The following is a 24,474-nucleotide window of genomic DNA, read 5'->3' on the forward strand; positions in this document are numbered from 1 at the left end:
CTAACCCTACAGCTACCTCAAACCCATCAAAGAGGATCTGATAATCCCACTGTGAGGTACATATACCCAGAGGATCAAGAGCAGGGACTCAAACAGCTATTTGCATATCCACATTCACAGCAGCATTATTCGCAGTAGCCAAAAGGTGGAAATAACCCAAATGTCCATTGATGGATGAATGGATAAACAAAATGTGGTATATCCACATAAGAGAATATTATTCAGCCTTTAAAAAGAAAGGAAATTCTGACACATGCTACAATATAGATGAACCTTGAAGACAGTGTGCTCTGTAAAATAAGCCAGACGCTAAAATACAGATACTACATGATTCCACTTATATGGAGTACCTAGAATAGACAAATTCTAGGGACAGAAAATGAAATGACGATTATCAGGGGTTGGAAAGAAGGAGGAATGAAGAGTTATTATTTAAGGGTTATAGGGTTTTGGTTTTGCAACATGAAAGAATTCTGGAGATGGGTGCTGGTGATGGTTGCACAGCAATGTGAATGTACTTGATACCACTGAACTGTATACTTAGAAATGTTTAAGATGGTAATTTTTATGTCATGTGTATTTTACCACAATTTTAAAAAATCCATTAGGAGAGTTTAGTACCATTGACTCTACCCTCCAGAATATACCCAGAACCCGACTGCTGCTCCCAGCTCCATGGCTGCAACCCAGCACAGGCTACCTCTTTCCTAGTGTCCAGCAACAGCCTCTGATCCGGTCTCCCCACTCCATTCATCCACTCACACAAGCAGCCAAAGTTCTCCCTTCAAAATGAAGCCATGTCATATCATTTCTCTGTTCTCTGAGTCCCCTCCACCCCCAGCCTTTCTGCCCTCCTCTTCCACTGCTCTCCTCTTCCTCACTCACTTGGTTGCAGCCACACTGGTTTCTTCCTGTTCTTGGGTGGGTCACCCATGTTGTCTACATGGTGTTCATGTAGCTTCATGAATGCAGGAATCTGTCCTGCTCACTGATGATCCCTTTTGCCTAGAATAGTGCTGGACACATAGTAGGCACTCAAAAATATTTATTGAATTAAGGAATGACTAAAAGGAAGATTTTTTTCTAGTCTGGTAATTAGACCATTCTTCAGAACCAGGGTGCATAGTGGAAAGCACAGCAATGTTTTTGACAAGGCTGCCATCTAGTGGCTGAACTCCTCTATAGCTTTGTAGGGACTCATTTCTCATGACTCTTGAGCAGTTAATGGGGTAAGCAGAGAGGACAAGTGCCTATGCACAAGGGACTACCCCATTCTTTAAAATCAACACTTATAAGGTAAGATGAGATATACACAAAGGGTACCTTAGACAGAAAAGGAAGAAGAATATGTCTGGGCTGCAATGCAGATAGGTTAATAACTTTGATTAAGCGGAGGTTACGTGTGGAAACGTGGGGTAGGCATGGAAGACACAAAGAGAAACTTATCTGACCTTTATGAAGCCAAGTGTCCTGATCTGGATAAAACACCACGTTCTTCTTAAGACTGTTGTAAGAATGAAGTGAGGTAACAGACAGAGGCCCCCAGGAGATGTGGGAACCTGCTCACTTTAGGAGCCAGTATTAAACTGAGGTCTTTCTCTAGAATCCTGAACTAAAGGAGTACATTTTGTGATCAAACAATTAAATGATTTACCAACAAATGGTGAAGAAACATCACAATAGGCAAGTCAAAGACGAAGGATTTAGTTAAAGCAAAAAAAAAAAAAAGTTTAGGTTACGACTTACATTTACTCTTTTTAATTTATAAAGCATTGTGTATTTGTGTTTTAAAATTTTCAAATATAGAAAGATCTAAAATGATCTACTGGTAATTCTCCTCAAAGACAACCATTTTTACATTTTTCCTGAAAAAAAGCTATGATTTCAAAAATTAAATTAACATATACTTTTAAAAAAACAAATGAGATCATAATATATGCACCATGTTATTTTTCTTAGTTAGTAATATATACTTCGATCTTTCCCTTTGGATACATACAAACCCACTGTGACCATTTTCATGGCTGCATATTATTCTATTGTACCAAAATCTCATTATGCAACCAGCTCTGTATTGAGACACACTTAGGAATTTCCAGTATTTTGGTATTCTAATAATGCTGCAACTGAACATCTTTTCCATATATACTGACATCCTCTTTCATGTAAACCAGTAGTGTTAAATGCTAAGCAATAGAAATCTTCTGTGAAAGGTTATACATATTTCAGATGTAGAATGATATTACCAAATTGTCCTAGTGCATCAACTACATGTGGTGTCCCAGCTCCCTTAATAACACTGGAAATTATCACCCTTAATAACACCAGAAATTATCAACCATTTTAATTTTAGCCAATCCATTAGGGGAAATAGTATATCTAATTATTGTTTTGATTTACATTTCTTTATCTGGTCATGAGGCTTAGCATCTTTCTATTGGCTATGTTTATTTTTTTAATGTGAACTACCCATTTTTCTACTGTACTATTTTTCTTTGCTTATTTATATAAACTCTTTGTAAATAAGCCCTTTGATACATGTATTGCAATTTCCCCTTTTTTTACAAAGCAGTTTTTTATATTTATGTGATATTTCATCTTTTCCTGTCATGGTTTCTTGCAGTGCTTCTATGTTTGTTCCTACTTAGGTTCTTTCAAGGCCAAGACTACAAATTGATTCTCTGATGTTTTTTTCTTTGTACTTTCATGGTTTCACTTTTTAATATTTAAATCTTCAATCCAGTTGGAATTTATTTTGATGAGAGGAATGAGATAGGGATCTAGTTTTATTTTTTCCTGAAAACCCGATCGGTCATTATTTTTGAGTGAATTATCCATCTTGATACACAATGCCACTTTTATCCTATGCTAAATCCTCCAGTATATTCTGGACTTTTCTCCATTGTTACACTGATTTGCCTATTTCTTCTCCAGTTCCAAGATGCTTACAGTTGATTCCTTGATTACTATTTTTCAGAAATATTCAGAAATATTCAGAAGAATATTTATTCTTCTAGGTCAGGGTTTATCAACAGCAGCACTATTGGCATTTTGGGCTAGATAATTCTTTATTGTCGGGGGCTGTCTTGTGCATCATAGGATGTTTAGCAGCATCCCTGGCCTCTACCCACTAGATGTCAGTGGCACACCCTAGTTATGACAACCAAAACTACAGTTCTTGCCAACTGTTCCCTGGGTTGTGGGGAGGGCAAAATCACCCCCCAATTGAGAACCACCATTTTAGATAAACCCAGTATCATTTTATCAGTATATCCACATTCAAATTCCCACTGATATTTAATTGGAATGAAAATAAGTTCATAAAATAAATTACACATCTTTTTATATTTAATATAAAATACTTATTAAATTTAATCTTTAGTATATTTAATCTTTCTATCCAAGAACCATGTATATCTTTCTACTTATTTATATCTTATTTTGTGTCCTTCAGAAGAGTTTTCAGATTTTTTTAATATAGGCTCATACTTTAAGTTTATTTCTAGGTATTTTACCTTTCTTATTCCTTTATAAATAAGATCATTCCTTACATTATTATCTTTTCTAACTAGTCATTGATAAAAAAGCTATTGATATTTTATATTCTACAACTAGCCACACATTGTACACTTATTGTATTTAATAGATATTCAGAACATGCTAAGTTTTTTCTAATGATATCATTTCAGGAAATTCTAAGCATTTTTTTAAGCATATCATGTTTTTATATGCATAAAATCATCATTTTGTTTCATTTCCAATATATTGTTATAACTCTCTTGTCTTGCTGCTGTGATTAACACTTGCAGAAGAATTTATTTATTTTTATTTTTTAAAATTAATTAATTATTTTAATTAGAATGATTAAAAAAATTTTTTTCTCCATCTACCTCCCCTCTTCCCCTTCCCCTCTACCCTCTGGTAACCACTAGTCCATTGTCCATGTCCATGAGTCTCTGTCCTGTTTGTCCTGTTCATTCGTTGCTTTTAGGTTTATATCTCACATATATGTGATACCATGTTATTTTCAACTTTTTCTGTCTGACTTATTTTGCTTAGTATGATTATTTCAAGGTCCATCCATGTTGTTGCAAATGGCAGTATTTCATCTCTTCTTATGGCTGAGTAATATTCCATTGTATATATGTACCATAGCTTCTTTAGCCAATCATCTATTGTAGGACACTTCAGTTGCTTCTATGTCCTGGTTGCAGAAGAATTTAAATGACAGTGGCGACAGCAGACAAACTTGAATCATTCTCGATTTTAATAGGACTATTTTTAAGATTTCACAATTGAGCATAAAGCTTCTTTGAGATACATATATTTTATATCACTAAAGAAGTATCCATACATTTATAGTCTACCAAGTTTGTTTTTAAATCAGAAAAAATGCTAATTTTGTCAAATGCATCTTCCATCTCTGCTGAGATAACTACATGGTTTTTCTTACTTAGTCTATTAATTTTGTACGATAGATTATATATATATATATATATATATATATATATATATATATATATACCTAGACTTCCTAATATTAAGCCATTCTTGGATGACATAAATCTACTTGGTTGTGAGATGCACTACTGTTCTTTCGATTTCTTGTTGAATTCTATTTGCTAATATTTTGATCTTACTTTTTTTACGTCGATATTTGAGAGTGAGATCATTCTGTCATGTTCTTAGAGCTTTTTAAACTTTTGGAATTGGAGTTAGGCTGGCTTGATTAAAAATAACTTGTACTTTCATTTGTTGTATTTTAAAACCAAATATGTGTATTTTGTATGAAACTAGTCTTTAAAATAGTAAAACCATTGTATAGAAACACAAAGCCATTCCCCCTACATCCTAAAAAAAAAAAAAAGCCACATATACTCTTCAGAGATTCAACTTTTTGAAAACCAAATAAATTAAAATACGCCTTTGGAAAGCTAATCTGGGTTGTAATAGTTAATGTAAAGAGTAAAAAATCATAAGTATGCTACTATTCAACCCTATGTTATTATAAATTAATAATGACATATTTCAGCTATTTTCTCATCTTGGATAATTTAGCAATACACGGAGAACGTCATTGTAGGACTGTGGAAAACTTAGCTTTTTTGTTTACGTGCTCAAAAGAAAATAAAATATATTCTTTGATGTTTTAAGTTTGATGCTCTGAACTCTAATATAATGGTTTGTTTAAAAAAAAAACAAAAAAAACCTTTTCTGTTTCTTAAAAAAATAATAATACTGAGAAAGTTCACAGTCCCAGTGGCTACTGCCACCTAAGGGATTCAGAACAGTCTTTATATGCAGCTCGTCTCAGTTTTCCATAAAATGTTGTATGCCTACCTCTGCAAGGGACCTACAGGGTTCATTCATTCATCTAATGTATGTTACACCATGGCAACCCCAGAACATATACCACCTTGACTGGACTTCACAGACACAGGGTGACAGATGGACAACTAGAAGGATGGTGGGAACCACAGCACTCCTCATTACCTTTTTATTTCTCATCTGTCTCCCCACTAGATGTAAACTCCTTGTGGGCAGGATATCGTTACCTAAAACAGTTCCTGGCCCAGAGTAAGTGCTCAATACATATCTGATGAAGGGAAAGGATGCATCAATCACTGACATCGATCACGGCCAAGATGAATGACCTGCTTGGGTCCCTCCTACCTGGGTTGCTCCTCAAGCGGCTCTCAGAGAACTCAGAGATGGCTCCGGCTGTTGAAGTCTTTTTCAGTCGAACTACACCAGAAGCAATGGTACTTCCTGGTTTGTTGAGCATGTCCTCACTACTGGCCCTCTTGAGCTAAGAAAGAGGTAGAGGGAAAGAGAGAGGATGAAGAGATACATTTTCAATAAAGAGTGCTATAAACCAAGAAAACGTCTGAGCTGGACCACTTGTTCAGTGGTTAAGAAGCAATAATGGTACTTTGAGGAGCATGATAGTGCAAAGTGGACAAAAGCAAAGCTAGACAGACCTATGTGTATCATTTACAGGTCTAGTATGATCTTCTATTATTGTTTCAAAGAATATTATAAGATTATAGGTGAATATTACCCATCCTGTCACACTTCAAATAACGAAGTTTTTAAAGCTCTGCTTTCCTAGTTAAAAACAAGTTTTTTAAAAGCTTAAAATGTATTTTAATAAGTTAATGCTGCATGAGTGCTCCATTTCTCAGCAAAACTCCAAAGGTATCAGGAACAGACCAAACATTGTACACCAATAAAAAATGTGCAGTATAACTACCTAAGATAGGCAAGGCTAAGAGCTTCAGCGTACAGCAACCCTGTTCCCAAGATTGTACTAGGCCTACCAAGAAAAGCTATGAACAGCAACATCGGACACAAAAGAGCCATTCCTGGGTTGTCTTTAACCTAAGAAAAAGATGGAGACAGGTTAACACAAGATCTAAAAAAAAATTTTTTTAAGAATGGAAGCTAAAGAAAAAAGCACAAAAGGCAGGGCAGAGCAATGCAGAAAAAATTCAAGGATAACAAAATTAACTTAAAATATATGTCTAGAGGAAGTAAAGAGAAGAAATATCTACCATGTGCTCAACACCGAGCACTCTATATGATCTCATAGAGCCAATATGTTCTAAAGGAAGAAAGGAATATTTTTGGAGGCCAGAAGAACACTGTTAATGGATGGCAGAAAAAAAGCAGAACCCCCTTAATCCTTTTCTGCTTCCTTCTCTGTCATGAAAGGGGAGAACAAACATCTGTTGAAAGGAATTGAAGTCTAAGAGGTTAACCCCTAAATGATCTTACATTTCTAGTCCAGATAAATTATATTCAAGGTTAATGAGAAAAATCACAAATAAGTTCTCTCAACCTTTGTAAGTCTTCCCTTAAAGAATATTGCTGAAGAGGAATAGTTCTACAAGACTGGAAACAGGGAGATGCCCTGAGCCATCATGAATATATCCAATATCTGGAGAAGACAGTATGAAAAAGCCTTCAAATCAACAGACACATGGAGCAGGCAGCTCCTGCTCCCCACCCGGGCTGAGGGCCCAAAGGCCCTGCGCTCCACTGCTCCACTGGCTTCAGGGTCATTTACTGAGGATTAGGAGTTTAAAGATTTGTACAAATAAAACAAAAATTTTCCACTTTTGCATCATTTAAATTTCATGGTACTACACCCTGGATGGCTTTAAAGAGAAAAGAAATGCCGACGCCAAGTGTCAGTGAGGTGGCAGGACAATCGGAACTCTCATGCTCTCCTGGGGGGTGTAAACTGGTACGTCCACGTTGGAAAATTGGCAATATCTACTAAAGCTGAATGTTTGCACCCTATGATTCTGCAATCCTACTCCTAGATCTATACCCAAGAGAAGTGAGTACACAGGTTCATCAAAAGAATGTTCTCAGCAGCTTTATTTATAACAGCCAAAAATAGAACCACCCAAATGTTCTTCAACAGGAGATGGGATAAATTAAATAGTGGTAGAGTATACAATAGAAACTAAATGCAATTAAAAAGAAGAGAATTACAAATACACTAATAATTGGATGGATCTCACATTATCCTAAGTGAAAGAAACCAGACACAAAAGGATATACACTGCCAGATTCCATTTATATGAAGTTAAGAGCTGGCAAAACTAAATGATGGTCAATAAATTTAATTAAAAAAAAAATAAATTGTCTACTGCCATGCTACCCTGAATAAGCTCGATTCTGTCTGATCTTGGAAGCTAAGCAGGGTTGGGACTGGTTAGTATGCGGATGGGAGACCACCTAGGAAGACCAGGTGATGTAGGCGTAAAAAATTTTAAAAAATAACAATAAAAAAATAAGGGATTGTAAGCTGACGAGGTCCTTGCAATCTGTGAGGTCAACGAAGGGTTGCCTCGCCTAAAAAAATAAATAAATATAAAATAAAGTGATAAGAAAAGAAAAAAGCAAACCATGGTGATAAAAATCAAGATAGCAGTTACCTCTAGGGGAAAGAAACTTCTGGGGTGCTGGAATGTTGTACATCTTAACCAGGTAGTGGTTAAGCAGATATAAACGTGTAAAAATTCAATGAGCTGTACAGCTGAATCTAAGATTAATGTGCTTTATATTTTTAACTTTTTATTGTTAAGTATGCTATGCCTCAATTACAAAGAAGAAGGAAATGGGGATGGGGTTATAATTTAGGCAGCCTTGGTTCCACCCTTGCAAATGCTAGTCTACTTTCCCCCCATTTTTCCCTATTGTTATTTAAATCTTTATTGTGATAAAATATACATTAAATTTATCATTTTAATCATTTTAAGTGTGTAGTTCAGTAGCATTAAGTACATTCACAATGTTGTGCAAGCCTCGCCATAATTCATCTCTAGAACTTTTTCATCATCCAAAACTGAAACTCTACTCATTAAATAATAATCCCTCATAGCCTACTTTCTAAGAGAGGGAAGATGGTACAAGTCTTAATATTAGGCAAGCAACCCTGGTCAAGATCTTTAAACAAATTCTTATTATTTAATTAATTAATTAATTAATTAAAATTAATTTCAAGTATGCAGTACATTGGTTAGACATCTATATAGTTCATAAAACAATCCCATCAATTGCTCCCTCCTGCTCCTGACCCTCCACCTAGCCAACGTATTAATGCTAAAAACAAATTCTTAATTTAAAAAACAAATAGCTAACACTGAAAGGATGATTTGCATGCACTTCCAATTACTAAATTTTCTGGCCAACAGCACAGACCCCTATTTTAACAAGAGGAGTAAATATGACCCTCAGGTTGACACAGATATCACTCAATTGCCCTTACAGGGACTCCATAACTGTTTTTATGTTTCAGAGAACAAGGGTTCCTGTACCCAAGCTTTCCAGCCTCTCAAATTATCCATCAGGTCACAAGTGTAATGTTTTTCATACTAAATGACAATAGTTCATGAAGTCAGCAACCTTTTCTGAACAACAAAAAAATATTATTCACTCTGCCTAGAAGCATGCCCAGGTCACCAAAAAAAAAAAAAAAAATCAATTTGATTTTAGATTTTGAGAATTCCCCAGATAACACCTCAAAAAAAAAAAATGATATGCACATGGTTCTGCTTTCTTCTACCTGATTCTCCTACTTTACTAAAGTCAGTAAGTCTAACACAAGAAGAGCAAATCAGCAAACTGTACATCAAAGGCCCAGGTGCAAAGGCTCAATCTGCAAACCAGAACAGGGAATCCAACAAATAAGAGGACAGCTGGGGCCATAGGGGTAAAGTTGCCTCTGCAATCCCACCACAGCCTCCACCTATTTGGTGCCTGGGGTAGAGTTTGCCCCCACCCCCTCCTCCATAAGAGGTTGGTTCTCAGTCAAATTGACAGGCAGAGGCAGCAGAGGACAGGAGGACAGGAGTCGGCAAGCAGTGGGAAGACTTCCCACTTCATGTTCCCAGTCTGTAATATAAACAGATCTGATCCTTTCCTCACTAGGCAAAGGGATAATTAAGATGTACTACAGGCCAAGAGTGTGCAATCTCCTTACCACTCAGCATGAGGAGTCTAGGTAGCACTTCATTTCCCTTGTACTTTCCACAAAGAATTCCATTTGAGAAATATTTATTGCTTAGAAACTTTTTCAGCAAGCAGGACATAAAGTTGAAAAACCAATTCTCCCTGTCCTCCTAAGCAAACAGCTGAAGCTACTCTTACTCTATCGCTAGTTTTTGGATGCAATATCAGATTCAAAAAGCTCCTAGTCTCAGTTACTAATTCTCATTCTTTCTCTATTCATGGCTGCATTTTTGGCTTTGTTTCTTGGTCATTGAATGCAGCTTCAGCATCACTTGAGATTTCTGGTTTGTTACAGAAGATCCCTAAGAAGGTATGTGCGTCGGTGTTGCTTTGATATTTTTAGTAAGTATTTTCACTAACTGTTTCACTGATATTTAAGATGCCAAACACCTGCACATGAAAGCTTACAAAACGGAAAAGTTTAAATAGCTCACAGATTAAAGTAACTAAGAAATTCTTCTCAATTCCACAAAGATAGTGGAGGAAATCCAAAACCCTCAAATCATCACACATAACATAAGCCAGTCTTTAAAAGTAGATAATGTCGTGGTTGCAGTAGTTCTTAAACTTGAGTGCATCAGAATTCTTGGAGGGTCTATTAAAATGCAGACTGCTGCCTATACCCCAAACCCCTACCTGCCCACTACCACCACCACATTTCTTATTCCCTAGGTCTAGAGGCCTGAGAATTTGCATTTCTAGCACATTCACAGGCGATGTTGATGCTGCTGGTCTGGGGACCACACTTTGAGAACCAATGGTTTAGAGCAGCACTGTTGATGGAAATAAAATATGAGCAGCATATATAATTTTATACTGTTTACTACTCACATTATGAAAGTAAAACAGGTAAAATTTTAAGAATATACTTTCTTAACCTAATGCATTCAAAATATCATCAATGTAAAAAATATCAATGAGGTATTTTACATTTTTTTTTTTTTTGTATTTTACACTTAAAGCACTTCTCAATTTTGACTAGCCACACTCGAAGGGCTTGTTTGCAACACATGGCTAGTGGGTCCGGCGCTAGGCAGTGCAGGTTTAGAGCTCTCCCTCAGAATGATTACAAACACTGACGGGGTCTGCAAGACTTTTATAGAACATGCCTAAACTATAAGACTATAAGACTCTGCTTTCTGGGTAAGGAGGGGGGGGGCCCTGACCCAGATAGGAGACTGGGTAGAATCGATACATGACTCATGCTCAGCCAAGCAGACCTTTCCCAATTTTTTTGCGTCATTTTTTTAAATAAAGCAAATCAGAAATAAGTAAAGCAGCAGCCAAGCCTTCCAAGGGAAGTGAGAGGCTTAGGCATGATGGCACCCACGCTTCATACACACACACAGAAGAAGGCTAGATGTCAGTAGGTGACATAGAAGCAGGGGCAAGCAGAGATAAACAACAGAAAGAGAGAGTCCCAGGTATTCCAGTCCCTGGTCCCAGCCACTCTGAGCTCCAGTCTTGTACCTTTGCCCTGCCCACAGTGACATGGGAACCTTAGGATCTGTTCAGCATATTTCTTTTCTGCTGAAGCTAGCTCAAGCCGATATTGTTATTTGATACCAAGAAAGTCCTGACTAATAAGCTTTGGCCTATAAATGGCTAGAATGAAGTAGCCTGCCTGTGTCAGAGCACTGCCTGCTCTCCTTTCCTGTGCTGGGCTTGACTAGCACAAGGAAGATTCATCCCCATCCCATCTGGGCTCCTGTTGCACCTTGTTCTTTCACTGCTCCTTCAGATTGGGTCGGTATTTAAAGCAGGGTATTTTGTTCTACCTTGGTGGATTTGTTTGTTTTCCTATTTTTGACCAGTTGAAATATATCTATCCATCCCATATGTATCCATTTACTACAAAGCAAATACAGTAAGATGTTCACTGTGTAATTCGACTTCCCTGTATGCTTGCAGATTTTCATAGTAAAACCCTGGGGAAATAATTGACTTGCTTTTCTGTCCATCACCATTTCCTCTTCCTCTTCTGTTCTCTGGATTTTTAGTCTTCTTCTTCTACCCACAAATGAAGATGGACATGAGAGAATAGTCAAAGCAGAGGAACATGATGAACTAGAAAGGTGCAGCCATGGTGCAGCTCTTTCTTCCACTCCTTCCCTCCAGCCCTATCATCCTCTTTCATAGAGTTAGGCCTGGAGGTCCCAAGAATCAGAAATAAGAGCAGAAAGTCTCTAACATGATATTTACTTTTCCCTTGACATTTTCTCTGTGGAACAAGTTTCCCAAATGCTTACCTATCAATTGCAGAAGCGACTAACTCTTCATTATCCTCAGGGAACACTCCTGAGCTTTAGACCTTTCTGTAAAAACAGTGCTTTGAAAAATATTTTAACATGTCCCCTACTGGTCTGTTATTGGGGAAATTTATGTATTCATTTAAAATTTAAATTAAAGATGTCTCCCAAATCTGTTATAGGTCAAATATAATTAAAACAAAAATCACGGAAGTCATGGTCTACTCCAGGATAATAAAATAATAAACAAACTTATGTGTAGGATAGTTTTTCCACATTTCCTTTCATCTCAGAGTTCAGGACAGCTATATAACTTGCCGAAGGTTTCACAGCTAGAGGGAGAAGAACCAGGATCCCCACTCAGCCTGGTCTGACCCACTCCAAGCGCATGCTCTTCCTGTTCCAACATCTTGTCATACTGCCATGCCTGGAAGAGCCGGTGGACTTGGGTGTTCAGTAAATCCTGAGTGCCTGCCAGGTAGCAGGTGCTTTTGTAAGCATGAGGGACAGAGCTGTGCAACAAACAATAAAGTCCTCATGGAACTTACATTCTAGCCACAGGGAGACAGACACTAACCAAGCAGGTATATGTGATGATAGTAAGAGCAGGGAAGGAAAATAAGGCAGGGTGAGGACGATAAATGGAGGCTAAGGGGCCCTTTACAAGAGTGGTCAGGAATGACGTCTGATAGGGTGACATTTCAGCATATGCTTGAAGGAGAAGTGGCAGACATGCAGAATGGGGAGGAATACTCCAGGCAGAGGGAAGAGCAAACATGCTGCCATAAGCCTGCACTTGGCTCATTGGAGGGACAGTGCCACCAAGCACCAGGAGACCCTGTGGCCAAAGCTCAGGGAGCCAGCGCGGAGAGAAGGGCGATGATGTCTGAGAGGGAATGGAGCTGGATCTCCAGGGCATCAATGGCCATTCAAGGACTTTGCTTTCTACTCTGAGTGAATGCGGACAGCCCCTAGAAGGTTTTAGGCAGAAAAGTAACATGATACATGTTAAAATGACCACTCTAGTATCTGTTGAGAATGGAATGTAGGGTGCAAAGACAAAAGCACAGAGATCATTTGGGAAGTCCATGCAAGGAAGGTGGTAGCATGACCCATGTAGTCTCGGGGGAGGCAGTGGAAGTTGCTTGGAGCTGACTTCTATTTTTAAAGTAGAAGTGATGGCATCTTGCTGATGGACTATGGGACATGAGAAAAGAAGTGTTCAAGGATGAAGCCTTGGGATCTGACCTGAGAGACCAAAAGAATAGACTTGATATTGACTCAAATGGAAAGATTCAGGAGGAGCAGATTTAGGGGGAGTGAGACTCAGCTGGGAAGGAATCAAGATTCAGTTTTGGCCGTTACATTCGAGGTACCTTTTAGGCATTTAGGAGGCAATGTCGCAAAGGCAGTTGGAGGGGCCCTGGTCAGGACACAAATTTGCACGTTATGCACATATGGTATTCATGAGAATGGACACCATCACCTAGAACAGTCGCTTTCAACAGGGACAATGCTGTTCCTCAGAGAGTGTGCTGGAAATTCATGGGGACATTTTCAGTTGTCATCATGATTGGAGGTGCTACTGATATTTAATAGGTGGGAGGACAAAGAACCTATATGTCCTCTGATGAATGTGACGAAAGAATGGCATAAAGAATTGTCCCATATCCCACACAATTTTCTCATAATCCACAGACATTTACATGGGTGGAACACTTTATTATTATCTGACCCTAGAGCATCCCTTCATTAAAAAACAATGTACCTCTTGCATAGCTTTAAGATACACTGAACTTTCCAAGAATAACAAGGGAAGACTGCAGTTTGGTTCAGAAATTTACCAAGAGTGTTCAACATCACTCTGTCAATATCCTTCATGGTATTTGAGTCATAGACACAACCACCATGAATCAGTCCACATCGTAGCTGTCATATCCACAGTGTTCTAAGGAGCATCTTAGATCCTTCAGCATGGTCACGTTGAGGCATACACAGATGGAAATGTGGATTATTTAAGTATAAGATATTTTCCTTTTATAGGTAGTGTGTATAGGTAGTTACACTATCTCTGATTTCATCTCAGTGTAGTAAAGGAGGTGTTGAGTGTGGCATAGCTAGAAAAGAGCTGAGGCTCAAGGACTGTGCCCTGTGCTCGCCCAGTGTTAGAAAGCCAGGGCAGGAGAAGGGGCCAGCAGTGGAGATTCCAAGGTGCTGCCCAGGAGGGAGGAGACAGGCACTCCCAGACGCAGGGCCTAACCAATAGTGTTAACTCTGCTGACTGTCAGATAAGATGAGAGTGGAGAATTGACCCCCATCTAGTGGGGAGCTGGGGCAAAACTCTGACTGGAGAGTCCACATAATCCAGGGCAGGGGATCGGAATTACTGTTAAACATTTTGCAGATTTCATTTCTTAACCCCAGAAGATCCTACTATACCACCTTTGCTCTGTTCTTTTAGGTCAAGATACGCTGGTTCCCCTGGGACCTTCCTTAGAGCCTCTGTGCCAGCCCTGAGAGGCCACTAGCTTTGCTTACTGCCCATTTCAGTCCTCTTGAGCAGGGACACTGGACACCCAGCTGCCTTGCCCAGTGCGCTTCAGTCTATACCTTGCTGAGTCGGGACTCAAAAGCCAGTGAGGTTGAAGATTTAGAACTCTTCATGCCAGAAGAAGCTGTGGGGAGGGGCCGTGCTCGGTCGATCCCATGGCTCCCTGCTTTGGTGACTGGACTCCAGGGCTTGGCTGCACTCCTCATGTTTGTCAAGTGGGTCTATTTTTCTGTAGAAGAGAAGAGAAAAACATGTATGTCCACAACTTGAGGCTGCTGAGAGACATCACAGAGTGTTACCCCCATATTCCACGTTCAGCATTGTTACCATAGAGAACTAGCACTTATAATTGGTCTGCAAATAGAGTTCTGGTCCCAAGATAATACCTTTGCACTAGGCTAATTTTTACAACTTCACAACAGCTGTTACCAAGTAGTGTTAGAACATATGTTTTGTAAATAGCAAATGATGGCTTCTTAATAGTCAGGGACACCTAACACCTAATAGTATTACTATTTACCCATATACTATGTATATATTTCCCCATATAAAATAAGTCATCTTGAGTCAAGACATACTATGTCCATAAGCCTTGCAGGTTTAGGACTGACAATGGAACAACCTACCTAATTTTTAATAGGTATCAATGAATTACTTGAAAAGTAGATTTTATAGAAGCACAGCTTCTTTTCTTCTTTTGGACAAAAATAGATATCATTTAAAATTAACAGAGCATATTTTAATCGGGTCAGACCTGACATTATTGGACAGAGTTACTGCCCTAACTAAAATATGTCATGAAAGCAAAATTGTTCAAAGTAGCGGAATGCAGTTAAAGACCTACAGGGGAAATCCACATATGAAGATGTGGAGGGCAGCCTGACTCCTACAATCAGCAATCAGCATTGTTATTCCTGAGTGAAGTGGCCAGCCATCTCTTAATCCCTCTGAGCCTGATTTTTCCATCAGTAGCAAAATGGCAGTGGATTAAATGCCTCTAGGGTCTCATCCAGATCCAATTCTAACTCTGTCTGTCCCCATGGACTCTTATGACCAAGAATATGAGACAGATTACCAAAACCACAGATAATGCTCCATCCTTCACAGAAACAAATGGAAAAACATACTTTAAGAAACACCAATACGTGACAGGTAATTCCAGTGACCACATACACAAAACCTGGGGGTCTAAGTAACTGCCCCTGGGGGATGGTGGCTGATGTTAAGCAGCCCTGGGCCTCCTTCCTTATCACATCATCCTAGTACGTCCCCAGTACATCCCCAGTACGCTCTATTAGCAACCTATGAGAAAAACGACAGATGTCCTTCCCAGACTATCTCAGGCTGACCTCCTCCTGTTCTTGTCTCCTTTTCTCGGCCAGAGGAGACCATTTCAACTGACAGTCAGCCAGGGCCACCCAGTTCCTATTTCTACTTAAAATGATTGGCTGGACAGTCCTGGAATGCATTCCACAGCACTGCTCTCCTAGCGGCCGTGTGAATGTGGCTGCAGGAAAAAATAATTCTTTAAAGACTTTGCAGTTTGTTTTCTATAGTGTTTCTGAGAAAAATGATTCATGATTTCAGTCATATGATTGGTTCAGAACCTTAATTAGTCTCAGTTTGGTTCCAGGCATCATGATAATTTTTAAAATTCTGTATTAAAAAAAAACAACTTACTTCTAGTATATTTTTCTGATGTTTAGCACCAATTGTTTTTCTTTCTTGACTCACAATTTTTAATGCTGGTTTCTACAGCGACAATGAAAGAATTCCTAGGCTAAAACCTATAGAGTAACTAATTTTATTAGGACTCTCAATATAAAATAAACTAACATATCCTGTCTGAGTGATTCTTGAAGAGAATTACTATAGAAATTACTAAAGCACCATCCAGTAACATGTCAGTCTGACTCATAGAAATGACTTAAATGAAATATCTGTTTAATCAAGGAACTCTTTTTATGTTATCATTACAACTACTTAGAAATAACTATTACAGGGCTTACTTTGACATAATTCTGCAAGGCATCCACATTTTCCAAAATCTGCCCAGGTTACCCCTAAAATGAAATGTTGCTTATTTATTCCACCAAAGAAAGATAAGAATATGAAGATGAAAAGCAGCAGGAAGAAGATGAAAATTTTCTTTGCCATCTTTTCTCCAATGTTTCAGGAGTCTAAGACTTTGGTTAAAAAAGATAAAAGCTATCTCGGTCCACATCTGAACTCCTCTCTTAACCTCTAGTAACAAATCGGACAATCTTCTGGAAGTGCACCTGAAAAATGTTCAGCCATTTTTCAAAGACTAATGGGTTGCATGCTCTGAGGCAAAATTCTCAGATACTTCATTTGCATCATCACATCTTTCTGATTCTCTTAGAATCTTCTAAACCCTATGAAATTACTCCCAAATGAATGTACCCAGAGAACTTTTACCCTCTGGATCCCCTCTTGTTTACCATGCTATCTTTTCTTAGTTACCTTCACTCTTCTTTCCCATTATTTTCCCCAGACTAAGCCTTCTATTTTGTGCCCACCCATCAGCCTGAGTTTTCCATTTAAGCTCCATCTTCTTTCAGAATTCAAAATACACAGAAATGAAGTAATTATTGTCCCACCCACTTGAACCAGAAAGAGAATCTTATAGGTAGGGACAGTGCTGGGATAGGAGGCCTGGGGTGGTAGTGGGCTCTGCAGGATCAGTGCTGCTCTCCAGGGTGGATGAGAGGGTAAGAGCTAGTGCTGAGGAGAATGCTCCGGTCAGGCTGAATACTAGCTTTGCACCCTGCTCCCCACTCTCTGTGTCTTAGAAGATTATTAAACATTGCCCATCCTCACCCCAGCCTGGACTGGTGTCTTCCAAGTATTCTCCAAATCTTCTAGAAGCTGCCCCTCTCCCTTGCTTTGCCCAGTCTTACCCTGGGCTCTTCTGGAACAGACTCAGAAAGGTTTGTCCTCAGCTGTCCCCCCACAATACTCAGCCACTTTGGTCCTATTCTCTGTCCACTTCTAGGAAGGCCTCCTGACAGAAAGAGAGCAGGTGCTGCCTAGGCCCACTCATAACTTTCTGCAGACTTTGATGCAATCTGCTCCCCACCGCTTCTTCTACAACCCTCCTCTCAACCTTCACCCTGGCTGTCTGACTTAGGGAATCAGTAAATTAAATAAACACTGGAGTGACTAAAAGCGGCCACACTAACTCACTCTGAGCCTGGCAAAGCACTGTTACATGCTTTATGTGGGTGTCTCATTAAATCCTCACTGTAACCCTATGAGATAAATGTAACCCCAATTTACAGGAGGGGAAACCGCATTTGGCTCAGGGAGGTTAAGCAACTTGTTCAAATCACAAAGTTTATGATAAAGCCAGGATTGACACTCAGTTTCAATTGGCTTTAAACACCAGAGATGAATATAGCCTTGCTGAATAATCTTGGCTCCCAGGGGAAAGCATGAGGGCTTCTGGATCCAATGTTCTTGGTCCAAATCCAGCTCCACTGTTTACTGTGTGAACTTGGGCATACTTTTTGAACACTGTGATTCTCAACCTTTTCACCCAATAAAATGGAATTATTAATGCCTACTTTAAAAAACTGTGAAGATGGAAGGAGAACATGGAGCTCGAGGGCCGGGCACACAGAAGGCCCTCAAAAATGTTAGCTCCCTCACCAACAAACACTGTTAACTGTTCAATGGAGGGCTGCTCCACTTTACTAACTCAGTGATACATGGTGATTAAATCATTGTTCAGTGGCAGGAGCCAGACAGACGAACCAGATTCTTGTGCACAGTGCAGCCTATGTTCATTTGGAAACGTGAAAGAGGGGACTTAGGGAGGAAAATATACACCCAAAAAAGATACTTTACGGTCATTAGAATCTGCCCCAGCCTTAATACATCTTAGCTGCTGAAAGATAAACACAGGTGTGAATGCTGGGTGACTAATACTCTCGTAATAGATATGAATTAGTAACAGAAAATTAGTTTATGAGTTCTGACCAAGTCCAAGACAATGAAAAAGAAAAGTTTTCAATGATTAATTCCCTGGTTTCTAAAAATCCTCCTAAACCATCTCAAAGGATCAAACTTGTCAAGGTATTACAGTTAAATCTAGGAACTCACTTCCATAGGGGTGAGGAGAGGGTCTTTGCAGGGGTGTTTTCTTTAAATTTTTCAAATATTTTATTTTCTTACCAAGCTTCTTTCCTCTCCAGAATAGTGTAAGGGTTACATTTAAACTGCAACTCATAAACTGCATACATAAAATAGAAAAGAAAGAGAGGGAGAGAAGGGGGGTAGAGGGAACAGCTATTTTAGGAATACAATGAGGTGTTTGGGCGCTGGGTAGAGTCAGAGTCCCTGTGTAGGTCTCCTGCTCCTTCAAAACATGTTACTTTGCTACTTAATTAATCGCTGCCTTCAGAGCCTGTGTTGGATGGGTTGTTTTGAGGCCTACGCTTTATTACCCTTTTAAGGCAAGAAAACAGAAAGGTGACTGGGAAACACTTCTGGGCCATCGTGAAATGAGTCCCTGGAAGTGGGAGAGGGCACTGAAGTCTCAACTACAAGTACAATAAGTGCCAGGAAGCGGAAAGCTAAAGCATTCAAGTCAGAGAGCTAACAAAATAAGAATGTTCACATAGCTCAATTACCAGGGGACTCAGCAGGAAATAGAATGTAAGTGAGCAACATGTTGAAAATATCTAGCTAGAGCTTTTTAGAGTGTGTGCCTAGGTTGCTCATGACCTCTTCAACAGCAGTGGTTCTAAGCTGGGGGTGGATGGGTGATGATTCTGCCCCTAGAGGACATCTGGCAATGTATGGAGATGTTTTAGTTATCGCAACTTTGGGGGTGCTACCAGTAGAGCAGGAGATGCTGTTAGACATCCTACCACCCAAAGGACTGTCCCACAAGAAGCATCTGGCTTAAAATGTCAGTAGTCAAGGTTAATAAACTCAGTTCTAGAGGAAGAACAAGAGTCCTGGGTCACTGGTTCTTAGACTGGCACCTGGTTCGTTTCCCATCTAACGCTGAAATGTTAATGCTGAAAATCTAGTTTAGGAGCAGCTGAGGGAATCTCAGACTTCAGCTGGAGGCCACAGGAAACGTTTCAAAGCTTATTATTTCCTGTGGTCTCGAGATGAAAAATCATCCCATTAGCCTTAAATTCCTTCCCAGTAAATAAAGAAAAGAACAGATTTCCACACAGCATCAGAAGGAAAACGCCAAACTAAAATTCATTTATCTTATCAGCAGAAGTCATTTAAAGAAAACAAGAACAAAGAAGTGATTAAAAAAAAAAAAAACCTAAATGGAAAAAAAAACATTCATATATCACTAACCACACCATCTCAAACTGTAAACAAACTTTGAAAATGGAATAAGAACTTGCAGAAACTGTGACATGCTGCCACAAGGCAGAGATTCATAACAAATAGGTTGTAATCTGGAATAAGAAACAGAGGAGGAGTTGAGTCACTAAATATGAAACACAGACCATAGAGAGAGGCTCTAATCTGAGAGCTATATTGAGACCAAATGCTCAGAATCTCTGCCCAGGCCATCCTTCTGTCTCCAAAGCTGGACCAATCAGCTGGCATCCCACAGAGAGGATGACCACTAATCAGTAGTTCTCTCTTTACCTACAATGTGGCTTCATAACAAAGAATCACAAGAAAATGAGCCAAGGCAGTAGAAAAAGAGATTGAAATGAAATACTTCAAGAGCTTTTTCTATAGGAATAGTTTGAAAAGATCTATCGAAGAGTAGCTAAAAATAAAAACTTTAGTGTAGTGCCAATACCATTCAGTGGGGAAGGACAGCCTTTTCAACAAATAGTACTAAGAAAACTGAATATCCACACTCGAAAGAATGAACTGGACCCTTACTTTATACTTAGAAGAAAATTAACTCAAAATGGATCAAAAACCTAAATGTAAGAGCTAAAACTATAAAACTGTTAGAAGAAAACACAGAGGAAAAGCTTCATGACATTGTGCTTAGACATGACACCAAAAGCATAGGCAACATGAAAAAAAAATAGATAAACTAGGCTTCATCGAAATTAAAAACTTTTAGGAATCAAAGGACACAGTCAACAGAGTGAATAGGCAACTCACAGAATGGGAGGAAATGTTTGCAAAGGGGTTTGCTATGGACTTAACTATGTCCCCACCCACACCCCCACCCCCACCAACTCAATTTATGCACTGAAGCCCTAATCCCCAGTGTAACTGTATTTGGATATAGGGCTTTTAGGAGGTAAATTAAGGTTAAATGAAGTCATAAGGGTGGGTCCTAATCTGATAGAATTGCTGGCCTTATTAGAAGATAGAGATGTTTCTCCTGTGCGAATACCAAAGAAAGGCCATGTGAGGACACAGTGAGAAGGCAGCCATCTACAAGACAGGAAGAGAGCGCTCACCAAGAACCATACCAGCCAGCACCCTGATCTTGGAATTCTAGCAAAATAAATTTCTGTTGTTTAAGTCACTCTGTCTATAGTATTTTGTTAAAACAGCCTAAGCAGATGAAAATAAGGTTAATATCCAGAACATATATATGTATATAAATACACATACATATATTTATATATATAAACTCTACAACCAAAAAACCAAACCAAAGGACTTAAATAGACATTTCTCTGAAGAAGATCTGCAAAGGGCCAATAAATACATGAAAAGATGCTTAATATCATTAATCAGTAGGGAAATGCAAATCAAAACCACAATGAGATACCACATCACACCCATTAGGATGGCTACTATTTAAAAAAAAAAAAGAAAGAAAATAATAAATGTTGAAGAGGATGTGGAGAAATTGAAACCCGTGTGCACTGTTGCTGGGAAAGTAAAAGGGTGCAGCCACCATGGAAAACAGTATGAAAATGTTCCTGGAAATATCAAAAAAAATCAAATTACCATATGATCCAGCAATTCCACATCTAGGCATGTTACCAAATAATTCAAAGCTGTGTCTTAAAGAGATAGCTGTACACTATGTTCATAGCAGCATTATTCACAACAGCCATAAGTGGAAGTAACCCAAGTATCCATTGATGGCTGAACAGATAAACAAAATGTGGTATATACTCCCAGTAGAAAATTATTCAGCCTTAAAAAGGAAAGAAACTCTGACACGTCACACAACATGGATGAACCCTGAGGACATTATTCTAAGTGAAATAAACTGCTGAGAAAGACAAATAATGTATCATTCCACTTATATGAGGTACCTAAATTAGTTAAGTTCATAGAGACAGAAGAAGAATGGTGGTTGTCAGGGAATGTGAGAGGAAAACTGGAAGTTATTGCTTAATGGGTACAGAATTTCAGTTTTGTAAGGTGAAAAAGGTCTGTAGAAGGGTGGTGGTGATAGTTGCACAACAGTGTGAATGTACTTATTGCCACTGAATTGTACACTTAAAAGTGTTTAAGATGGTAAATTTTGTACTATGTGTATTTTACCGCAATTTTTAAAAATGTGACAAGAAAAACAAAACAAAAACTAGTGTAGGAGGGCTCTGGTGGCTTTCATACCTATTTGAGCAGAAGCATCTTGAGCCATAATATTCAGTCCCAGTTCTGGGTCCCTGCACATGCTCCTACCTCTGTCTGGGATATCAGCTGTGAAACTGAGAAGAGCTCAGAAAGGAACCATTTACAAGGGTGTGGGCAAGGTTTGGAGGAGCAGTCAGGAAGGTGCAGAACCCTCAAGCGAGGACCGTTATCTCACTTAGGCCTTCAGGGGTGAGCGGATGAAGCAGGTGGAACCCAGAAAGAACTGGGAGGAGAGGCAGAAGCTGTGGCCTTCGGTAGAGAAATGCAACTGATTGATGGAGATTCAGTTAATAGGGCGCTAGGGAAAGAAAGGCCTCAAACTCATTCCTCCCCTCTCTCCAATCCGCAACTCACTGGCTCACAGGGAAGCCCACTGATGTGGTGTCTATGAGCTGGTGGAGAGAGATGGAGAGGAGACATGGAGGGGCAAACAGGAAGCTCAGATATCCGCCCTGCCCCCTTGGCTTGGCTCAATTCAATGCCACCTTCTGAAGGGAGCGTCAGAGTCTCCCCACTCTAGAAATGTCCCCAGTCTAGAAGAGCCTCATGAGGGCTCCTAGGCTTGTGTGTCAACATACCTGCTGCACAGCTGGCCTGTGAGTCCTTCCCAGAGAACAGCTCCTGGCATTTGCCTGTATGACCAAGTACAGTGCACAGCACAGACTCTGAATAACCGACCGGTTTTTCTCAACTTCCCATTTCTATTATCAGAACACTTTTCTCTCACTCTCCCAGACTCGAAACCTCAAAGGCATCTCGGACTCCTCCCCGGGGCTCTTGTTTCTCAAACCCACTGCTGACCAGATTGGGAGCTCAGGCTTTGCAATATTTCCTGCTGGAGCCCAGTCTTTTCTCCAGCAAAGACCTGGGTGACAATTGTCGCTTTTCCCTTTCAGGAGTTCTTCCTGAAGCTCATGCCCTCCCTGACTCCTGACATACTTCCAAAGTTCCACTGGGATAGGTCACTCCTTGCTCAAAACCTCTCATTTTAACTTATTTTTAAGCTAACACTGATCAACACTGACTATGTGCTGACTTCCAGATATGATTTACTCTAATGTTCCCAAATGCCCCATGAAGCAGTTGTCGCCATGGTTTACGACAATGACACTGACACTGAGACTTTGTTAACCTCATTCACAGGGACCCACTTCAAGTGAGCACCCAAGCTTGGGCCCAATGTTCCTTCCTGCTCCAAATTAAAAGACTTCCCAGCTGACCCTGGCTACACCTTACTGACCACCCACCCTGTAGTGTAGCCAAACTGGAATCTTCTCCACTCAGCCCCCAAGATTCTCCTCTGCGGCCTCCTTCCATGGATATTCTATCCCCTCACAGGCCTTTCTGATGCTCCCATCTCTGAACCTCCAGAAAACTTGGAAGCTCTCTTCTAGCACATCTATGTCCATGTCCCCCACCTGCTCCTGGCAGAGTCACTTCCGCCTCCCACATGGAGCTGCAGCATCCTAACAGTCTCTCTGCCTCTGCTCTTGTCTGTCTTTCCCACTACAGTTAATGTCCACATGGCAGCCAGAGGGGACTTTCATTCATTCATTCATTCATTCATTCATTCATTTATTTTTAGGTTGAAAATTTTTTTTTTATTTTTAATTACGTTTGTAGGGGTAGCATTGGTTAATACGATTATACAATTTTCAAGTACACATTATCATTTGATATCTGTATATTCTATTGTGTGTTTACCACCCAAAGTTCAGTTTCCTTCAGCTACCATATATTTGAGTCCCTTTACCACTTCACCCTCCCCCTAAACCCTATATTTGGCCCCCTTTACCCTGTCTACCTCCTCACTTCTCCCCTACTCCACTAGTAACCACTAGCCTATAGTCCATGTCCATGAGTTAGAGGGATCTTTTAAAAATATAAATCATAAAAATGGCTAAAACAAGTAAATTTTATGTTATATATTTTTTACCAAAATTAAAATTTTTAATTATTAAAAATATTTAAAAACAAATCAAATCATGACACTCCCTAAGTAGAACGTTCTGATGACTTCTCTCTGCATTTAAAATGAAAATCCAAACTCTGTCATGACCCTCAAAAAGTCTTAGGCTATCGGGACCGTAATCATCTCAGTCCTGAAGCTTCCTGCTGCTTCCTATGCCTCAGTCACGCAGCTGCTTCCAGCTCCCTGAATGTGCCCATTAGTTCCCAAAGAAGAGCTTTACACCTGCTGTTTCCTCTGCCTGCAATGTTTCCCCAGCTCTTCACAAAGTGGACTCTTTTCCCCTCAGCTGGTCTCTGCTCAGGAGCACTTCCTCTGAGGCCTTTTCTTTGCACTCTCTAGAGTAGCTGCCCCACCCCGCCCCTGTTCATTTCTTCAGAGCCTTCATCATCAAACCAAGACTATTAGCATCACTGATTATCCATCATTGGATACTGGCAGATAATCCTTCATCACGGGGGAAGCTCTGTGTCAGCAGGGCCTTGTTCATCATAGTGCTCCTGATGTTTATACTGTGACTGGCATATAGTAAGTGCATAATAAATATCACCTAATGAATATTTAGAGTCTGCCTGTGTGCAGGTTATCTCCCTGCCCCTCCCTCATTAGACAGG

General features: G+C 39.6%; 1 protein-coding gene across 4 annotated transcripts in view; it reads right to left on the minus strand.

The window, feature by feature from the left end:
- Nucleotides 1–24,474, minus strand: part of SPECC1 (sperm antigen with calponin homology and coiled-coil domains 1) — a 189,548-nt gene that overhangs the window by 150,928 nt on the left and 14,146 nt on the right. For 3 of the 4 annotated variants that reach the window (XM_039847480.1, XM_039847478.1, XM_039847479.1), the window contains exons 1-2: nt 14,385–14,546; nt 5,674–5,809 (exon numbers count right to left, since the gene is read on the minus strand). In XM_039847480.1, coding sequence (XP_039703414.1) covers nt 5,674–5,809; nt 14,385–14,531 — 283 coding nt within the window. In that variant the 5' untranslated portion in view covers nt 14,532–14,546. Of the gene's footprint in view, nt 1–5,673; nt 5,810–14,384; nt 14,555–24,474 lie in introns of those variants that run through there. The other variant, XM_039847476.1, reaches the window with a different exon arrangement.

Source organism: Pteropus medius, unplaced genomic scaffold, assembly GCF_902729225.1.
Source record: "Pteropus medius unplaced genomic scaffold, Ma_sr-lr_union100, whole genome shotgun sequence".
Taxonomy (NCBI): domain Eukaryota; kingdom Metazoa; phylum Chordata; class Mammalia; order Chiroptera; family Pteropodidae; genus Pteropus; species Pteropus medius.